This window comes from Oryzias latipes, chromosome 3 (assembly GCF_053564925.1).
Source record: "Oryzias latipes strain Hd-rR chromosome 3, Olatipes_Hd-rR_3.1".
NCBI classification, from domain to species: Eukaryota; Metazoa; Chordata; class Actinopteri; order Beloniformes; family Adrianichthyidae; genus Oryzias; species Oryzias latipes.
In genome coordinates this window covers 16,775,441-16,793,512 of record NC_136239.1, presented here as the reverse complement: position 1 = coordinate 16,793,512, position 18,072 = coordinate 16,775,441, and the positions used below count along the sequence as shown (strand labels likewise).

Here is an 18,072-nt window from a genome sequence, read left to right as displayed (position 1 = left end):
CTTTAGCAGCAGAGATACCCCAGATAAGCTTTGAATTTTTACAATTCTGAAAAACCTGACAGAATAGCTAATGACACACTACGTATGCACACAAACAGATCTACTTTCACATCACAGCCATTGAGCGTATCTGAAAACTGGACCGAGTGAGTGCAACAACACACAGAAAACGGCTTACTTCTGGCTCCAATTAAATTTAGTCAATTTAGTCGCCATTTTTTTTGTCAAAACGGGCGGTGCCTTGTTAGAGCCAGATAATTTCAGTAAGCTGTGATTGGTCAATCTAAGTCAACATTTCTATGGCAACCACTCTAACCAATCAGGAGTGAGCTTGTCGCAAGTCCACACCTCTACCACTGGGGTGAATCTGTCAATCAAACGTTTTTAACATTCGATGTCGTGCGCACCACAGTCTCTTTTTTTTAGGCATCTGATTGGTCAGTTCATAACTTGGATTACAAAAATATGATTACAAAGAACATGTTAAAAGTAAGTGGAGCAATAATGGTTCTTCTGACAAATATAACAACTCAGTTATAGCTGGTATTTCTCAATAGAAGTTTATGGGATTTCAGCTTTTGGGACCAACAAGTACCGCTACTTCTTTTTTGGAACAGCAGGGGGGAGGAGTCACTCAGTCCAGTTTTCCTATACAGAAAATGATGAAAGCCTTGAACGTGAAGGAAGGAAAGCCTTGACTCCTCTCAGAGTACCTGCTTTAGGCTCTGCTTCACATCTAGTCTCAGAGGGTTGCTCAGCCTTCGCCTCTGAACTCTCCTTGTTGGGCACAGCTGTTGCTTTAGTGACAACACGAGCACAGGTGACATTACAACATGAACATGCAACGCAGCGCACACACACCCACAGATTTCAAAACCAATCGTAAACGTCTGAGGCTTTGCTGCTTGTAAACAGGCATTCATGCACTGCAATCCTGCAAACCAGCACTGCAATCCACCAGCCCGGCTACTCACAGCTGGCCTGAGTTGCCGGGGCCACAGTGCCCAGCTGCTCTCCCTTTATAACAGGAGCAGTGGGTGGTGCTGGGTTGAGGGGGTCAGAGGGGGTGGGAGAAGGGTTTGGGGTGAGGCTGCTCTGCTCGGGTCTTCCTGTTTCTTGGAATTCCTCTGGCCTGGCTGTCCTAAAGTCATCTTGAATTGGGACACAGGGCAGAGGGGACGCTCACACAAGACACTACAGGACAGAACTGGTGATTTTCTAGTATGCAGACGCAACCAGAAAAAAAAGCGCTTTGAAAATAATCACGAAAAGAAAAAAAAGGAAGGGGATTGGCAGAACCAATCTGACAAAAGATTTAAGAAGAATTTCGGAGACAATGAAAATGTTTGGTGTGTTTGTGAAGCGGTAAGTAATGATTATACCTGGAGGGGGCTCCGGTCTCTTTGGTTTAATTATGACCTTTGCCCCTCCTCCGAAGACCGCGGCCCACATGCGGTTATTGAGAGGATGAGCTGCCAGTCGGAAGAGTTCATTGCTGTTGTGGGTGCCCAGGCCGTGGACGAGCAGCGAGACGTACACTGCCACGACCGCCTCGCACAGGAGCACGTTCAGCCTGGGCTGGTCCTCCTCCCGTGCTGACGTCAGCAGAGAAATCAGGGAGGACACGCCTGCAGACAGGACAAATCAAATGCCAAAATTTAATCTCTAGAAGCAAAACCGAAAACACTACTTCTGTTCAATATGAAAGGATATTTGTAAACCATTTCATGACAGCGGGATCTGTCTTTGTCTTTCCACTTCCTTCCCAGGAGCCATGGAGCTCCAATTATAGAACGCCATCTGCCTCTCTGCATAAACACAGATGTCTGTCTTGATCTGCCCTGCTCTTCCTCCCCCTTTTGCTATTTATAGTCTCCCTGTCATGCTTTAGATTCGCAAATATATGCCATTTCCCCATCCAATAGATCCAATAAAAAGCCAAAAATATAACAACATAGCAATTTACTGTTTTGGCTTTATTTTCATTTTTGTAGAAAGTGTAATAAAACCCAACCCTTGGTGGCAAAAGCTTCTTTTTCTTCACATTTAAAAACTACATGTTGATGCCTAATTATGCATCACCTGGCCACTGTGCAGGAGCAGAGTTGGGGGTTACATGTTCTTCAATGCTTTCTGTGCGCAGCCGTTTGCGCTCACTGAGTAACAGACCCTGGTAAACCATCCCTGTGAACTGGTTGGCTTCTGTCTGATTGTTGCTGAAATGACAAAAGCAACACAAAAAAAAAAGTCAGTACAATTCTACAAAGGTCCTTTCAGGAGGCCTAAAATAATCTCATCTGTTGGGCCTCACTGATGACAAACACTTACCTGTAACTGTGGCTGTCACACAGGGCTTGATAGACGCAGGCAGACAGGGAGGCTGCTAGTGTGTGCACAGTATTAACCTTAGGACGAAAGACGAGGCATTATGAGAAACTGTAATAAACTGAGAAAGTATGTAGACTTATAAAAGCATCTTCATTTAGCTTTTCTTTTTGCAACAATATAGTGAGAATAATTTAATCCAAGAATCTAACTGTAGATGGTTTCCAACCAACATCAAGCTTTTTACACAACAAATAAAGAACACATGTGGTGAACAGAATTTACAGCTATTGGGTTATTTTATTCCATTTTATTTGACGGTGTTAACATCCAGTTTAGAGGATGCATGTTCTGTTGGATAAATCTGACATTTTTAGGATTTTGAGAGCAGTTTGTGTTTGCATTTCCACATTTCAGTTCAAGGCTGCCCTGCAGATCTCAACATTGGAACATTTTGTGGGTTAACTCCCCAAAACAAGGCGCTATCAAAAGTAAAGCTCATAAAAAGCTTTTGATATATCTAATAATGTAATATTACTTAAAAACCTACAGTGAACAATTTACTTCAAGGTAAATTTCTTGAATATTTGTGAAGGAAAAAATAGTTTGTAATTTAAACAATAACTGTCTTGATGTTGCATGTCTTCAACTGAGTTTACAGCAAAACTGGTTTTGTAATGAGAATTTTAAAAACAAGTAAATATTAAAAAACCAAATACCGGTACATCTGAAATCAAATAAAACCTTGTATTCGTGAAACTGGATCAAATTGAATAAAAAAACCACACTATAAAATATATAAAACCACATCAAACACATTTTAGTGAGAATTTTAAAGACCTCTTTGATTTTTTATGAGTATTTGGGCTAGAGGTGCAAGAATTGCAACAAAGAATGATTTTTTTTGACAACAGATTTCTGTTGTGAGCTCTGACCCGATCATCCATGAAGTTAGGATGTGGAGGGACCAGCATCATGGTGGAGGTGTGGAGGATGTCATGAATGTGGTTGCTGAGATGTAAAACAGGATTGGCTATGACGGTCTTGGTGGGGGCGATGCAAGCTGATAGCAGAGGCAGTGTTGTGGGCAGAGGCAGTGGAGACTGCAACTGCTTTACTGTGGTCTCCTGCAGAGAGTGAAGGACAATATTATTGTGTTTGCACAGATGTGGATGCATGCAGGTAGACTAAAGAGTGGGCATACCTGCTGACTCTCCTGCAGAAGGAACAGCAGCTCCATGCGGACAGAGGTGACACCCCCTCCTTTGGCTCCGTGAAGGCTGCAGTAGGACAGAAACACCCTCAGCAGGGCCTGGTTTTTCCTCAGCCATGCCTTGCGCCTCTCAGAGTGCTGCTGCTTGGCTTGAAGACGCCGACGCTCCATCTGGTGGCGTTCGTAAGCGCCTGCTTCTGTACTTTCAAAAGCTTCATCGGATATGTCCACAGATGCTGTACGATCTCTCCAGCGATCAACCTCGGCGCCTTCCTCCTTCCCCTCCACCTGTTTGTTCAAATTTGCACCAGATAGTCAAAGGCGAGAACAAGGGTGTTAGAGGATCATCGATCTGCAAAGTGAACTTCAAATTTCTATATCAGTGTACCTTGTAGTTGCAGATCTTATGCATAGCTGCTATCTCTTTCTCCAGCCAGTTGTAGAGTTGAAAACGTAGCTTCCCTCCATCCACCTCAAAGCCGGTGGCCAGGGTGCGCAGCTCTGTCATGAGGATCTTTAGACAGGCACGGAACTTCAGCTGCTCTGCTATCACGTCCACCTCTGACTCAGCCTGAAATACATCAGAAGGACTAAGAGGAAAAGCCCTGTCAGGATTCCTCTTAAGAACCCTTCTAAACATGCACTGTCCATGATCAAGACAGAGGATTTTCATTCCAGTAATTAATGCCACATCGTTTTTCTGTTTTCCAACAAAACCACTATGTTTGATATTAAGTCGAGCATTTTAATTTTCCTGTCATAGTGCCTCTGTCTCCTTGCATGGGTCGTTTTGTTGTTTTCACCTGGGAGTCTTCTTTTTGCAGTTTGGGGCCCTCCCCTGCTTTGTTCTCAGGCTCTGCTTTCTTCATGGTAAGACCGTCATCGTCCTCTATATCGTCTGCATCCTTATCTTCTTCCCAGTCCAGCTTCAGCTCATCTTCTTTCACTTTGACTGCAAGCTGGCTCCAGTCCAACCCGCCAGAGCTCTCATTTGCTCCCCAAGCATGAGAGGATGCTGCTGAGGTGCTCCAGTCCATTCCTCCCTGGGTGCCGTTCTCCAACGGTTGGTTTGCATTTACGTTGACCTTGGATGATGCTTTGCTGAGGGCGGAAGAGCTGCATTTCTTGCTAACCCTGGGAATTTTGGAGAGGACTTCTAGAGCTAGGACCGGACACCCCACCTGGAATAGGACAAAGTCAGATCTGTAAACATCTGCATCTATGACTTTGGAGACAGTAAGAAAAAACACATAAAATAAAACTGCATGTTTGCTACAGCAGATGAGTCCACCTTAAAGTGTGCGTTGGCAGTGGTGAAGAACAGTTTGCGCTCTATGAGGTTGATCTCATCGGCTCCGCTCTTCTCAGCGGTCAAACCCACAGTTGATGTTGGGCCCTCCGGATTGGCAAAATGGCGGCGAATGATCAAGGGGTGTGTCCTCAAGTAGTTATAAAAACTAAACACCACGGGGTTGCAAGCTTTCACCATCACATCTGTGTGTGGGGACGGTAAAAATCAATAATTACGCCTTAAAATATTAATGATGATCAGAATAAACTCGTTTCTGGGGAGGGTAGAGAGTTTTACTGACTGGGGTTCTCATCATCCTCTTTGGGGATGCGCTCCAGCAGAGTATCCAAGGCTTGGGTGTAATCTTTCATGATCCAGTAGGCGATGCTGCGGAGGAATGGATCAGGGTGCAGCCTGGAGCAGTGGTAGCCACTCCCATCCCTGTTGCAGCCCAGAACCTTCTCATAGAGGAGGCCTTGGGAGGTGGACGAACTCTCAAAGTCAGCCTCATACAGCCTGGCTACTATCATGGCAAACTGGAGATCCTCCATCTTTTCAATCAACACCTATACATAAAAAAAACAGTGGGCTTCACAATAATGTTTGAGTAAATCATAAATAAAGAGTAGAAATTTTTCATTATGAATGCTTATCTGTGTATTTTGACTGTGCTGTCAGAAACCCCAGGCCAAGGAAAAATAAGCAAGATTGCTATGCTCCTTATCAGTGTCATTTATGCTTTTTGAGTTATTCAAAGACCACAGAGTAACTCTCTTCTTCAGATATCTGATGCAGAGGTTTAACTTTCAGACTCAACACTAATAAGCCTCGTCTGGGTATCTGCTTGGATGTGTGAGCATGTATGTTGCACTGCACCTCTATGGCATCTTTCAGGGACCCAGCGAGAAGGAAAAAGGCAGCCGCCTGCTCAAAGCGCTGCTTTCCCAGCAGGGAGAAGGCATTTTTCAGAGCTGCCTTTCGCCAGCGGTCCTCATTGAAGTTGTTCTTGAAGAACTGAGTCATCTTCTCATCGTGCTGTGACCTAGAAAAAAAAAGGTAGATTGCACAGCTTTTTAGATTCCTCTGTACGTTGTGATCCAAATGATAAATAAGCAATGACACAAAGAATCATAAGAGAGTTATGAATCACTGCTTACCTGAAGAGTCCCCACAGGACAGCTTTCTTCTTCATGGCCAAGTAGAACAAAGCAGCATCTAAAGGGTCGTTGTTCCTCTGGAATGCAGCTTTACCCAACTGGTTGAACCAATAACAACATGGTATCAAGCCACTTTTTACATACTAGTTGCTGTTAATGGTGTCCTTAAAAATCTTTAAATGTGTGGCTGTTTCACACTATTTATAAGGTAATTTTGAACAGCTGGACTCCAACTTTTTGTTGAAGAAGTTCTTTTGAGAGCAAAAAATCAGAGAATTCTGTGTTAGCAAATTAAAGCCTCTGTTGGCTCTCCTATGGGTGGTAAAGAGGCTCAAAAGACATTTAAAGCTTTAGGTGATAAGACACACAACACTGTAAGCATATAAAGTCTCCTTTGGTTTCATACAAAACACAAGAAACATTCACTAGAACAAAAATTCTAACATCTTTTTTAAAGGTTTAGGTTACATTTATGTTTGACCTAAAATGTCTTTATGTCTCTGACACTTTTCCTTTTACAAAAACAAGAATTTTATATCAAAATAAGTAAGTTAAATGAATCAACACAAAATATAAATATTCTTTTTGATTTCCGTCATACAGGAGAAAGTTTAAAATAGTGGGAACAGGAGAAGATAATTAATTTTACATGGTCTGAAATACAATACCCTTAACCCTAACCCTTTTCTCAAACTCACTGGTGAGTGTGTCAATCACATTGGCCGTTTACAGTGATGCAGGAATGACACCAATCCCCCTCATTAGTAAAGTTTTCATTCAAAATTTACTATGAAGATTTCCAAAAGTTTTAAGCTTAAAAAATGTTGCTTTAAAGCAAACATAACAATAATTATGACACCCCTAGGAATAAATCCTTTGAAACATTGTATGTAGTTCAGTGCTCTCTTAGACATTTTTCCACATTGTTTTGACCTCGTCCTTGCTTTGGTTGTGAATTTATACATTTATACATGAGTTTGTTACTACATGTTTGATCTTTTGTTATAGGACATTGATATAAGACACGGAACAATGTTTTTTGGACGGGTTCATGTTCATTATGACATTATTGTTTTATATAAATCAATAAATATCTGTAAAAAAGAAGCTTGGGCTGTACTATAAAGTGATGTATATTAAGCATAACAAAAAAAATGTTTTAAAGATAAACTTTAGGAGCAAATTGTAAAGTAAATAGGAACTCAAAAAGAATCTGGACTACTAAGGGTAAAAACTGTAAAATAAAAATTAGCTACCCAAAAAATAAATAAATAGAGGAAATGTATGTTTTTCTGCATGTTCACTTTCATATCAGAGTAACTTGTAGTTAGACCTGCATTCATATTTTTCGGATACCTTCTCCACCATTTTGCGCAAGGTATTGATGTTGCGTATCCACCATCCCACTCCGACGGCTCTGAGCTCAGACCACTGCGGGTCGCCCCTCTGCATGGCAGGAATCATGTTCAGCATCTCCTCCTCTGCCTCTGAGTGGAAGGCCCACGCAAAGTGGCATGTTGAAAGCCCTACATACAAAAAGGATTGTGAAAAAGATTGTGGGAAGGAACACAGGACACAAGCGACTTGTTGCAAATTTAAATCTATGGATTTTTTTTGTTGCAAAGCCATATGCTGTTGCAGGGAAGTTTGCAGCAGTAAATCAAACAGATCCCTTTACCCTGGTGGAGCAGCTGCATACGGTAGAGCGGCGGCAGAGAGGTAAGTAAGCATGTATGAAGACGCATGGCAAGGAGGTATCTGAGTCCACACTCATCAAGAGCCTCGGCACCTATATGGAGAAGATTGTAAAGTTATTGTGTTGCTACTATAGATCATTCCATGGCAAAAACGGCCACCCTTTCTCCGACAATGAACAGGACCTCTTCAAAAATTAGTATCACTCCAGTTCATACAATCCTCTGTCCCTGAACCTTCCTACCCTGTATGCCCTGGAACAAGCTGCTTATGTGTTCCTCTCAAGAGACTAAATAAACACAATGAAACATTAGAAAGAAAAGACAGATAGTAGAGAAAGCCCAGAGGAACAGTGTATGCACAGTTTATCTTAAAGACTTGATAGCTGTAGATCAACTTGATGTAGGAACACAAAATCAAGACTAATGCTTTGCCTATGTGTTTATAACCTTTATACAACCTTAATCCAGACATGGCAGAAGCCCTTCTGCAGGTGCACGCTCATCAAACATGATAAACACATAATACTCAAGATGACAACATTTCTTCACGGCTGCACGGTGACACAGTAGTCAGCGCTCTCGCCTCGAAGCAAGAAGGGACCTTCCTGTGTGGAGTTTACATGTTCTCCCCATGAATGTGTGGGTTTTCTCCAGGCACTCCTGCTTCCTCCCTCAGTCCATAAACATGCTTCATAGGTTGATTGATTGGTCTGAAGTGTCCCTAGGTGTACATGTGTGAGTCTGTGTGGGTGTGACTGTGTGCCCTGCAACCCCCCCCACCCCCACCCCCACCCCCCACATTCGCCGGGAGTAGCCGGGACCCCATAAGGGATATTAAGAAAATGGATGGATGGATCATTTCTTCACAACAAAACGTGTGTGATTGGGAATAAAACTGACTTGGGCCACTTTTATGCTCCAAAACAGGGAAAAGGGAGAAGGGGGGGATTGTGAACACAAGAAAAAGTAAATAAAAAAAAAGAATGTAAGAAAAGCTCACTGCATGGAAGTCAGTGTAAAACCAGCTTTCAGATTTCTTATATTTTTTAGTTGAAATACACCTTCTTTTAGATTTTAAAAACTCTTTAAAATCTTTCTTGGAGTGTTCACCTTTCCCTCAGATTAAGAACAATTTTCAGTTTTCAGTGAAATAGCTGCTATGAGGAAGGCATCACCATGAAATCCATAAAGCAGAAACCTGTCATCAGCAAAATGAAACCTGCCAGTCAAGGACGAGATCCACACATAAGGAGCTCACTTGTATACTGCTGCTCAGTGGAGCTCGTGACCTCAGCGCTGGTGGTTGCCACGGTATCTGCCAAGGCCACAAGAAACATTTGCTCCAGTCTGGTCAGCCCTGGAAGGCTGGAATGCATGAGGTGACTGGACAACACCTGGAAAAGACAAAAAGCAAAGGTTAACCAATGTAAGCCATGTTTATATTAAAGTTGTATGTTTGCATTAAAAACACGAGAGATTACTCTAAAGCACATTTGTCATGTTTTAAAACAATTTATTTTCACTCTTCATTTAAGATGCCATAATGTAAGAAACAGGCAATTACCTCTTCTGTGTAAAATGTAATATTCTAAAGAAGTAAAATCTTTAATTCTAAGCATTTTACATGCCAATAAATTAAAGCTCAGAATGATTTAAAATTCTAATAATTACATAAATGCAGAGCACAATCAGTTACATTTGTTTTTAAATCTCCTAAAAGTTTGAGAGCTCTTCTAAAAGCTCAAGTTCGGCTGGCCTTTGTGTTTAGATAAATGATATCAAAAAAATGAAGATAACACTGATTTTAAAGAAGCAGTCGCTACCGCACAGGAAAAGTCTGTCTTCTTACGCAGAGATAATAGTATGAACTCAAATAAGTGGAGAAACTGTTAGAATAGTGAGCAGCACACTGTTGGCCAGCTGGACTAAAACTCAACATGACAAGAACCTTGAGAGATCAGCAAATCTACAACTGAATAAGGGAGGAGTAAAAGCTGAGCAGGTCACCTGAGCGTGTTCTGGTCCAAAGTAGGTGGGTCCGTATTGAGAGAGGTTGATCACACGAGACTTTTTCTCTGGTTTATCAGTGGCAAAATTGACAAAGTCATCCGTGGTGACTGCCGGGACCTATACAATAAGAAAAACAACTTATTTAAGTACTAAGATATACATTTGGCAACAAATGAATTCTTAACCTTGTGGTACCTGGAAAAGGTCAGCATATTGATCCTCTGCAGACTTCTGAACAGCATCCCCATCAGCCACCTTCGAGCCTTTGGAAGGCTCCTCTGTCTTGTACGATGTATCCAGATCAGCCAACATGAGCGAGTAAAGCGGCAGAGGAGGGATAGAGTTGATTTCTGTGTAGTCCCTGCCTCCATCACGGCCACTCACAATGGTGTCTTTTGCTGTGCTGCCAGTCACACTGATGGTGCGAGACAGATGCCTCCTGCCTCCGCCTTCCCCTGCCTCCACATCCCTCACCACAGCAACCTCTCCAGCAATACACTTTACCAGGTGTGCGAGGATGGCCTAAGTCAACAAACGAGCAAAAAGGACACCTTTTATTTATTTATTATCTTATCCATCATTTTAGCTTTTTACTTCCAATATGTAGATTAAAAGCAGTTTCAGCCTGTTTTTATTGATTTACTTATTTATTTGGTTTCACCTTGGCACGACGAACTTTGCCCAGGTCCATGAGCTCCAGCAGCTGGGTTGGATGGTACTGTGGGAGAGTAGGTGACAAGGAGTGGGCTGCTTCAAACAGGCCTCCTTCCTGTAGGCCAGCTGGGGCACGAAGGGCCTCATCCACTCCGGTACTTCCCTCAAAAACACTTTTAGACCTGGCTCTTCCTTCAGAGACTGAGGAAGAGCCAATGGTTTGACCTCCAGCAATGTCTACAGATGATGCATTGCCCTCCTCTCCCTCACCAGGCTTCTTATCCTGGTGCCACTGGGCATAAACGTGCATCTCACAGTCCATACCAATCACCAAGATGCCATCCCTCACCCAAGACAGGGAAACCGGTAGTGAAGGTGTTCCATCCACCGACGACAGGACGTCCACAGATCGAAGCAGGACCCAGCGAGAGCGGATACCCTGTTTAATACTGCCCCCTAGAGGAAGGGTAATGATTGCCATGCCCTCCTTGCTGCTAGTTTGCTCGTTGACCACGCCAGAGATGCGGCCATACATGAGAATGTTGGAGCCGACTCCGACTGTGAGGATGTGAGATCCATCCTCCTTTGACAGCCAGTCCAAGTGCACAAAGTGCTTGATGTTGGGTGAGCTGTGGTCTCTGCTCATGTACAAGTCAGACCTACGGGGTACAAAACCATAGAACATCGTTACATGTCAGCAATAAGAAGTCGGCAGAATGTGGCTTGAACATAGACGCTGTAGAATCCTGACCTGCTGTAGACAAAGAGGTTTGAATCCACACTGACTCTTGAATCCAGAGTTGATGAGGGTCTGACAAAGTCATCAAGGTGTAGAGTTTGCTCTAAGACCCACTCAGAGCCACCCGTGGACTCACACTCATAGATAGACACGTGCATAGAGAAGTCCTCTAGAGATCCATGCGGCTGGGAAAAACAAAAAAGCCTCTATTAAGTTATTTTACAAAACAGGTCACAAGTAAAGGGACTGATAACTGTGAAAGTCTACAAGGATGTGCCGACTCATGATAACTTCTCATAAATATGCTCCAAAACCGGTAAACAATATTGTTCACTTAAGCTTAAATGTAATTCTTTAGCTCATAAGCCTCAAACGTTTTTCAGTCTAACAGCATCAACCTTTAGACAAATCCAGTATGAACTTTGTATGAACTTATTTTGATTGATCTAAACCTATGAAGAGGTTGGTTTAATTGGACGCTTTACCTGTCCTGACCGAGGCTGTTTGAAAGCCACTGCCAGTCTGCCGATGTACGAGCAGGACACAGCTACAGGCCGTCCCGACACACACACCGCACTGTTGTTGTTGTCCTCCTCCTCATTCATGAGGACCCAAGGTTCCCAGGCATACACCCGGTTGTCCCGTTTGTCTTCATCACACTCTTCATCTCCCTCCACCGCGCAGCGCCAGAAACGCACACGGGAATCAGAGCAAGTTGTGACAATCAGGTATGGAGCCAGGCACACAGGGTAGATAGAGGAAGAACTCAGGTGACCTATCAGAGAGCATCAGACAAAAAACAAAAAAAAGTTACAATGTTAAGCACAGCTCGGAATCAGCAGGTCATCTATTCTCCTGAGATGTACCAATCTCATGATTGAATGTCGTTTTATCCACAAATCTATTTGATTGTGACAAACTATTTGTGCTATATAGATATAGGTTTAGTAATGTGTCTTACCTCCTGAGGGGGTGGCCCTGGTAACCTCCACTCCATGTGGCAGGTCCAGCCGCTTGCTATACACCAGCTTGGAGCTGAGGATGAGTTTGCTGGCTGATTGCAGGTTTGCTGTGGAAGTTGAGCGAGGCAGGGGTCTGACTGGGGAGGTCTCTGGAGACGACTCAGCATTCATCGCTTGGTTGGGAACCATAAGTTGACTCTGGAAGCTATAATCTGGGCTGGGCTCGTCTGAGCAGAGATCAGAAATACTTCATGTGAAGTCGCCACCTCATTGTTTGCCTTGTTATGGCGTTAGTCAGTAGGTTGTGTGCACTTTGACTTACCAACACAGGCTTGTACAGACTTGAGGTGCAGGTGCCACATTTGCAGGACAGAGTTCCTGTTGAGATCCTTCTCTATCAGCACCAGAAAAAATTTCTCAGAAAATGGGGCAGGTTGGTAATCTGGTGGAGCAAACACAATTTTGATTCAACAACAATCATCTAAAGTGAAAAAAAAAACAAGTCTTTATTGTTTATTTGATTATTTTTAGGTACCTTCCCCTGTTGGAAAAGGTGGCATTAAAGCTTCTGGCTCTTTCTGGGGTTTGTAGCCCAAAATAAAATCCTCTTGGAAAACATGCAGCAGCTGAGTGTTTGAGCTGCACTGCACATAAAAAAACACGAAAACAGTGCAAACATTAAAAAGAAGAACTTTTGATTTTTGTCAATCAGTGGATACAAAAATACAGAAATACTGCTGACCTGGTTTGTGATAACATCCAGCTCTATGATACAACCAGGCCTGGCAGTGGACTGCTGGCTGACTATGTTAAACACTTCACCCACCAGTTTCTACACAGAGGTGAGAAAAGAAAACTTAAAACAAGAGAATATTACAGTATTTTGCAGACTCGTTGCACAATGTTTTATAAACCGCCTTTTAGTACAAATCTAAGGCCGTGTTGAAGATATCTTCAAATGTATAGAATAGAAGCAAAAGCTGATGTTCAATGAGCATGTGTTGTCAACTCACAGATGTTTCAGGGTCAGAAAGCTCATCCAGTAGTTTTCTGGCATCCACTACAGCTTGATAGAGACGCAGGTTTTTCCCATCTGATGCCACAAAACAGGCGCTGGCGCTGTTACAGTAGGTTCCTGATAGACACAACGCAATATGGGAATATTTGTAGTTTATTTGTTTAGGGACTGTATTACAATGTGTTCTTATTCAAGAGTGTTTCATCCACAGCACAATCAAAAAAGACTTTCAAATATGATTTTGAACATTTAGCCTGAAATAGCGTAAACACATTTGTTTTCTAGTTTCTGTTTAGGGATGTTTCAATCAGGGAGGAAATGTTTAAAAAGAAGGGGAGAATCTGCTCCACACACTGCACTGAATCAGATAAACGGACCTCTGGTGTCCACAGAGGTCTAAGTAGAACACCAGAATATCAATTTTTATACTTTATGAATTAAAACTCTCAGGGATAACTAAAATTCCATAGAATAATGAATCCAGTGCTTTTTGATCAACTTTGTTGCTTGATATATTCACATAAGTCATTGATTTTTATACAACTATTAGAACTACAGGAAATTACTTCTAATATGATTTTTAGAAGAAGCCAAGAGAAACACACTAACCACTGTTATTTCAAAGACATTTCAAAAAGGTTGTTACATGTGGTCAAATTTGTTCCCTTTTTGGGGAAAAGGCAGAGCATCTTTACACTACTGTGCAACTAAAATACATTTGGATTATTCAAAAGACTTGAAAAAAGATCTAATGTCCAAAGAAAAAATGGTCAAAAACCAGCACCAAATTCCTTTCATGACATCAACCAGAAGGCGTTCATATTCATGTTTATCATCTTTTTGATGAGACAAAACAAGAATAACATTTATTTTACGGGCAAAATAGGCTCTTAAAATTCAACAAAATGACACTTTTTATTTTACATATTTTTCTATCATAACAGCAATTTTTTTTCCACAAAACCTATATTTATCAGCTCTTTTTGCAACCTTACGTTGTAATCTCTGCCCATACAAATCAGAAGCTGTATACCTACCAAGGACAGAACTGGGAACCAGTGTAGGAAGCCAGGCCACATTGCTGAACGCAGAGGTGTGTAGGGAGTTTATACGGGCCAGTTCAGAAACACCCCCCGTGCACGACAGGGGTCCGATGTGGTCTACCCTCCACAAAATCAATTCACTATAAATGGCGTTGGGGTCATGAAAGGTCCTTGTAGCAGCGTTACGGAGTTGCTTCCTGTAATTTAAAAGTGGCACGTGATGCAAGATCATGTTTCATACAGCAGTTAAGATTATTGTCTCTCTAAAAGCCTTTCAGTAACTAAGCCTGAGTTAAATAAAAAAAGAATCTATAACACTCTTCAAGAGGCAAACATTTGATATTTACAGATTCATTACCTTCTTAGGCAAAAAGCAAAAAAGAAAGTATAATTTAACATTTAAATATTGTTTTACTCCCATTTATCTGACATTTTCACCTCGTTGACCTCGTCGTTTTGTGTAATCGATTATTATTTAGCCATTTCACACACAAGAAAATGCAGAACTTTATAAACCTTTATAAAAATGTAGTTAATAGAATGTCAGGGTTTAATTGATTTTTAAAAATGTTTATAAAGTAGACCCCACCCCCATGCGTCCACTTAATTTGGGAGAGACCCGTAGGTGAACTGACCCCCCACCCCCCTACACTTCTTCTTTTTCTTTACACATTGTGGAGCATGCGCTCCTGTCGACTAAGCAGAAATTTTCTTTTTTCTCTCCAAGCACTCGACTGGCGCCCCCTTTGAATTGGCAACCTGGGCAACAGCCTGTATTGCCAGTAGCTAAAACCGCTACTGGTATCATACTACAAGTACATCAACAGTGAGCCACAAAATATTAGGATATGATGTTTGGTGAAAATTGTTTTGCTTCATGCCATTTCCTCCATTCCTGCTCTTTATCTGTCTTCTATGAGCTCTCATTTTAAAATTATACTCACATTACACATACAAGACAAATGGTTTGTGGAGCCTCCTAAAAGCATTTAAGGAGTCAGTTCCCCTAAGTGCTGCTGTTACACTACCTACGCATGGCAAAAGGTTTTGTTTTTGGAAAGAAGGAAAAATCTTTTATGCTTGCATTCAAACTGTAAAATTTGAGCCAAGCCTTAGGTTTCTTTTAGAATTTACTTTAGTAAGTATCCATCGGTTGTATGTGTTAATGGAGGGAGGGAAGGGGGAGGGTATAGAGTGGTTGGGTTTTTATTTCTGTTTGTTTTTCATTTTAACTGTAAAGCGCTTCGAGCAGCGCAAGTATGAGAAGCCTTTTTTATAAATAACTTTTGATTTGATTTGATTACTAATGTAATGGTGTGTGAGCTGAAGATGCTAAAGCGCATAACTCTGATTCTGTAGGTATTATCTGATTGGTCCTCGATTTAATGTTACAAAAAAAGTAAGCAAAATTTATATTTTTTCCCCCCAGTTTGATTTCTCTTATTATGAAAAGTAACTCATATTCATCTCAAAAAGTCCTGTGAATAAATCAATCATTATAAACCCTTCCTCTTCTCTACCTGGGAAGTCCCTTTGGTAGGGGAAAGGTTGGAGGCTGCTCCCCTTCGAGGCTGCTGGGAGCTGAGGGCGGAGTGAGCAGGGCATTGTGGTGAGAGGTCGTCAGCAGCAAAGGCAGCACTGTGTGACATGCTTGGTCATTCAGGTGGAAACGATGGCCACAATAGCGAAACTTGTGAGACACAGTCAGTACGTTGGAGAAGCCAGAACGCTCCGCAAACGTTACCGCCCACTGCAAAGACACAGAATAAAAACCTTTCAAACACACATTTTTATGGCTTAGAAAGCGATCTCTTTCATTTATCAGAAATTCTTTGGTAAAAACAATTGAAAGGAGATGTTGGTAATCTTTCTCAACATGTTACCTGGTTGAGAGAACCATCAACATGCTTGGAGACCATCATGACGGCGGGGCTAATGCCAGGGCGGAGTTTAGGTGAGGGGGAGACGGCAGGTGACCCCAGGCAGGCAGAGACTGAGGCGGAGCGTGAGACACGCTGGACCATTCTTCCCTGCTCGCCTGTGCCGACGCTCTCACTTTCAGTCAAAGTGCAGGCGTACATCAGGATGTTTTTACTCAAAGAGTTGGCATCTCCTGCAGGGAAAGCTACTGGAATGCGCGAGGAGAAAGACACCTGGCAGACAAAGTGGGCAGACAGAAAGAGGGCAGTGAAGACAAAAGAAATTTCATGTGTAATTTAAGTAAAAGCTTCCCAGGTTGTTTAGATTTACATAAAACTATCATGGATGGCCTCCTTTTATCTTGAACAGAGAACTTGTAAATATTAGTAAACTGTAAAATGACAACTCTTTAGGACAGTAGCATTACATCGGACAAAAGCTAGCAATAAAAAGTATCATCTTTTAAACTAATTTTTGATTTAAAAAAACTGCAGCACAATTGTATCTGTAAGTTTCTGATGTGGAGTTGGTAATTGAGTCCACACACTACTAATGTTTGAGATTTTAGTTGCGATTTGCATAACAATTGCTTTTTCTTTTCAATTTCCTGAATTGCTTTCCCTACCTGAACCTGTCTGAAGATTCCCTGGTTGAACTCATCCAAGTACTTCACGTGCCAAACAAGAAAGGACCCATCAATGGGATGGATGGTAAACAGCATGTCAGGGCTTTTGTTCCATTCTGTGGTCAGAGTCTCAATCTTCCTTTCAAGCAGCATCGATGGCAAAGGCATGCTGGAGCTGGACCCAGGGGATGATGCTTTGTTACTTCCTTGCTCCCCCGATTCTGCCTCTTCTCCGTGTTCCGATGAAGCTTTGTCAGACATTTCGTCCAAGTCTAGAAAGCCACAGAGACTGTTAACACAGCCCTTTGTCTGTAAAGAATACATATGTTGGCCTACTGTCAGGTTTAGATCATACCAAAGTCAAACTTTAATGGGGATCCCCCAGGTTCCACAGGTTCCTCAGTTGTTTGATCCAACTGCTGTTCAGAGAACTTTCGAAGCTGCATCATAAAGAGGTCCATAGAGGAAGTGAAACTGAGGTCTTTATTGTTGAGCCAGTGAACCATGAAACCTCCACCACCTGTGCTATCTTCAGGATTGAACAAACCAGAGTCAGCTAGCATTGATGGGATGTCTGAAAGCAGAGGAGGAAGAAAAACAAAGTGAACACAATAGTATAATAAATAACTAGTATTCTAAGGTAGGAAGGTTTAAAGAAGAAAAAGAAAAGACTACCTGTGTTGGGGTTAATACTAGCAGAGATATGAAAGTGACAGAGAGCACTGGCATGATGTGCTATGTGGCGGTGGGTGTGGGAGTCCTGTGTGCCAAGCTGAGATGGAAGGAGGTCACTGTGAGCTACCAGAGCGGAAGATCGGCGACGGCCTCGGCGCAGCTGCTTAAGGTGGTGAATTGACTGTCCAAGCAAAAGAAAGGATATTTGCATTGAACTTTCCTCTAGAGATTACTATAGATTTATTCATGACAAACAGCCAAACAAGCGTACCTCCAAAGCATGCTGGATCTTGTCTTTATTGCCTGCCAGACCTGGCAGGCTGGAGGTGAAGGACTGACTGTTATCAGAGATCTGCCCACCAAGAAGACTGTCTTCTGGTAGGAGGGTTTCTGACCACAATCTACACACCCCATCTTCACAGGACGTCAGCAGCACATTGCAGACAGATCCCCTATTATTTAAAATCAGAAAATGCATCTGTCAGTCCATCACTATATTTGTTTCAAAGGAACAATGAATGGTTGTATCAAGGCACTTTAAATTAAAGAAAAAAATAAAACTGCTTTGATTTAGAACATCAAAAGAGATTACTCTTAGATTTCCTTATATACTAAATGAAACAATCACATAAAAAAAAAATGAAAGGCCCAATATGGGTGAAGCTCTGTCTTCCAATAGTGTGTTTATGTGATAATTCCCATTTCAAAGCTTGAATTGCTGCATAAAAGGATAAAGAGGAAAA

At 42.1% G+C, this 18,072-nt stretch overlaps 1 protein-coding gene across 3 annotated transcripts in view; it reads right to left on the bottom strand.

Moving 5' to 3' along the window:
- dmxl2 (Dmx-like 2) overlaps positions 1 to 18,072 on the bottom strand; it is a 43,487-nt gene that overhangs the window by 11,661 nt on the left and 13,754 nt on the right. For 2 of the 3 annotated variants that reach the window (XM_011488456.4, XM_078944272.1), the window contains exons 8-38: positions 17,601 to 17,781; positions 17,330 to 17,510; positions 17,010 to 17,228; positions 16,655 to 16,926; positions 15,993 to 16,262; positions 15,630 to 15,859; positions 14,104 to 14,306; positions 13,062 to 13,183; positions 12,791 to 12,880; positions 12,584 to 12,692; positions 12,371 to 12,490; positions 12,048 to 12,275; positions 11,572 to 11,861; positions 11,099 to 11,271; positions 10,355 to 11,006; positions 9,889 to 10,215; positions 9,691 to 9,810; positions 8,942 to 9,077; positions 7,665 to 7,775; positions 7,343 to 7,512; positions 5,987 to 6,084; positions 5,706 to 5,871; positions 5,131 to 5,395; positions 4,830 to 5,032; positions 4,342 to 4,719; positions 3,927 to 4,109; positions 3,530 to 3,826; positions 3,261 to 3,452; positions 2,329 to 2,405; positions 2,083 to 2,216; positions 1,383 to 1,628 (exon numbers count right to left, since the gene is read on the bottom strand). In XM_011488456.4, coding sequence (XP_011486758.1) covers positions 1,383 to 1,628; positions 2,083 to 2,216; positions 2,329 to 2,405; positions 3,261 to 3,452; positions 3,530 to 3,826; positions 3,927 to 4,109; positions 4,342 to 4,719; positions 4,830 to 5,032; positions 5,131 to 5,395; positions 5,706 to 5,871; positions 5,987 to 6,084; positions 7,343 to 7,512; positions 7,665 to 7,775; positions 8,942 to 9,077; positions 9,691 to 9,810; positions 9,889 to 10,215; positions 10,355 to 11,006; positions 11,099 to 11,271; positions 11,572 to 11,861; positions 12,048 to 12,275; positions 12,371 to 12,490; positions 12,584 to 12,692; positions 12,791 to 12,880; positions 13,062 to 13,183; positions 14,104 to 14,306; positions 15,630 to 15,859; positions 15,993 to 16,262; positions 16,655 to 16,926; positions 17,010 to 17,228; positions 17,330 to 17,510; positions 17,601 to 17,781 — 6,443 coding nt within the window. Of the gene's footprint in view, positions 1 to 508; positions 798 to 974; positions 1,152 to 1,382; positions 1,629 to 2,082; positions 2,217 to 2,328; positions 2,406 to 3,260; positions 3,453 to 3,529; positions 3,827 to 3,926; positions 4,110 to 4,341; positions 4,720 to 4,829; positions 5,033 to 5,130; positions 5,396 to 5,705; positions 5,872 to 5,986; positions 6,085 to 7,342; positions 7,513 to 7,664; positions 7,776 to 8,941; positions 9,078 to 9,690; positions 9,811 to 9,888; positions 10,216 to 10,354; positions 11,007 to 11,098; positions 11,272 to 11,571; positions 11,862 to 12,047; positions 12,276 to 12,370; positions 12,491 to 12,583; positions 12,693 to 12,790; positions 12,881 to 13,061; positions 13,184 to 14,103; positions 14,307 to 15,629; positions 15,860 to 15,992; positions 16,263 to 16,654; positions 16,927 to 17,009; positions 17,229 to 17,329; positions 17,511 to 17,600; positions 17,782 to 18,072 lie in introns of those variants that run through there. The other variant, XM_078944273.1, reaches the window with a different exon arrangement.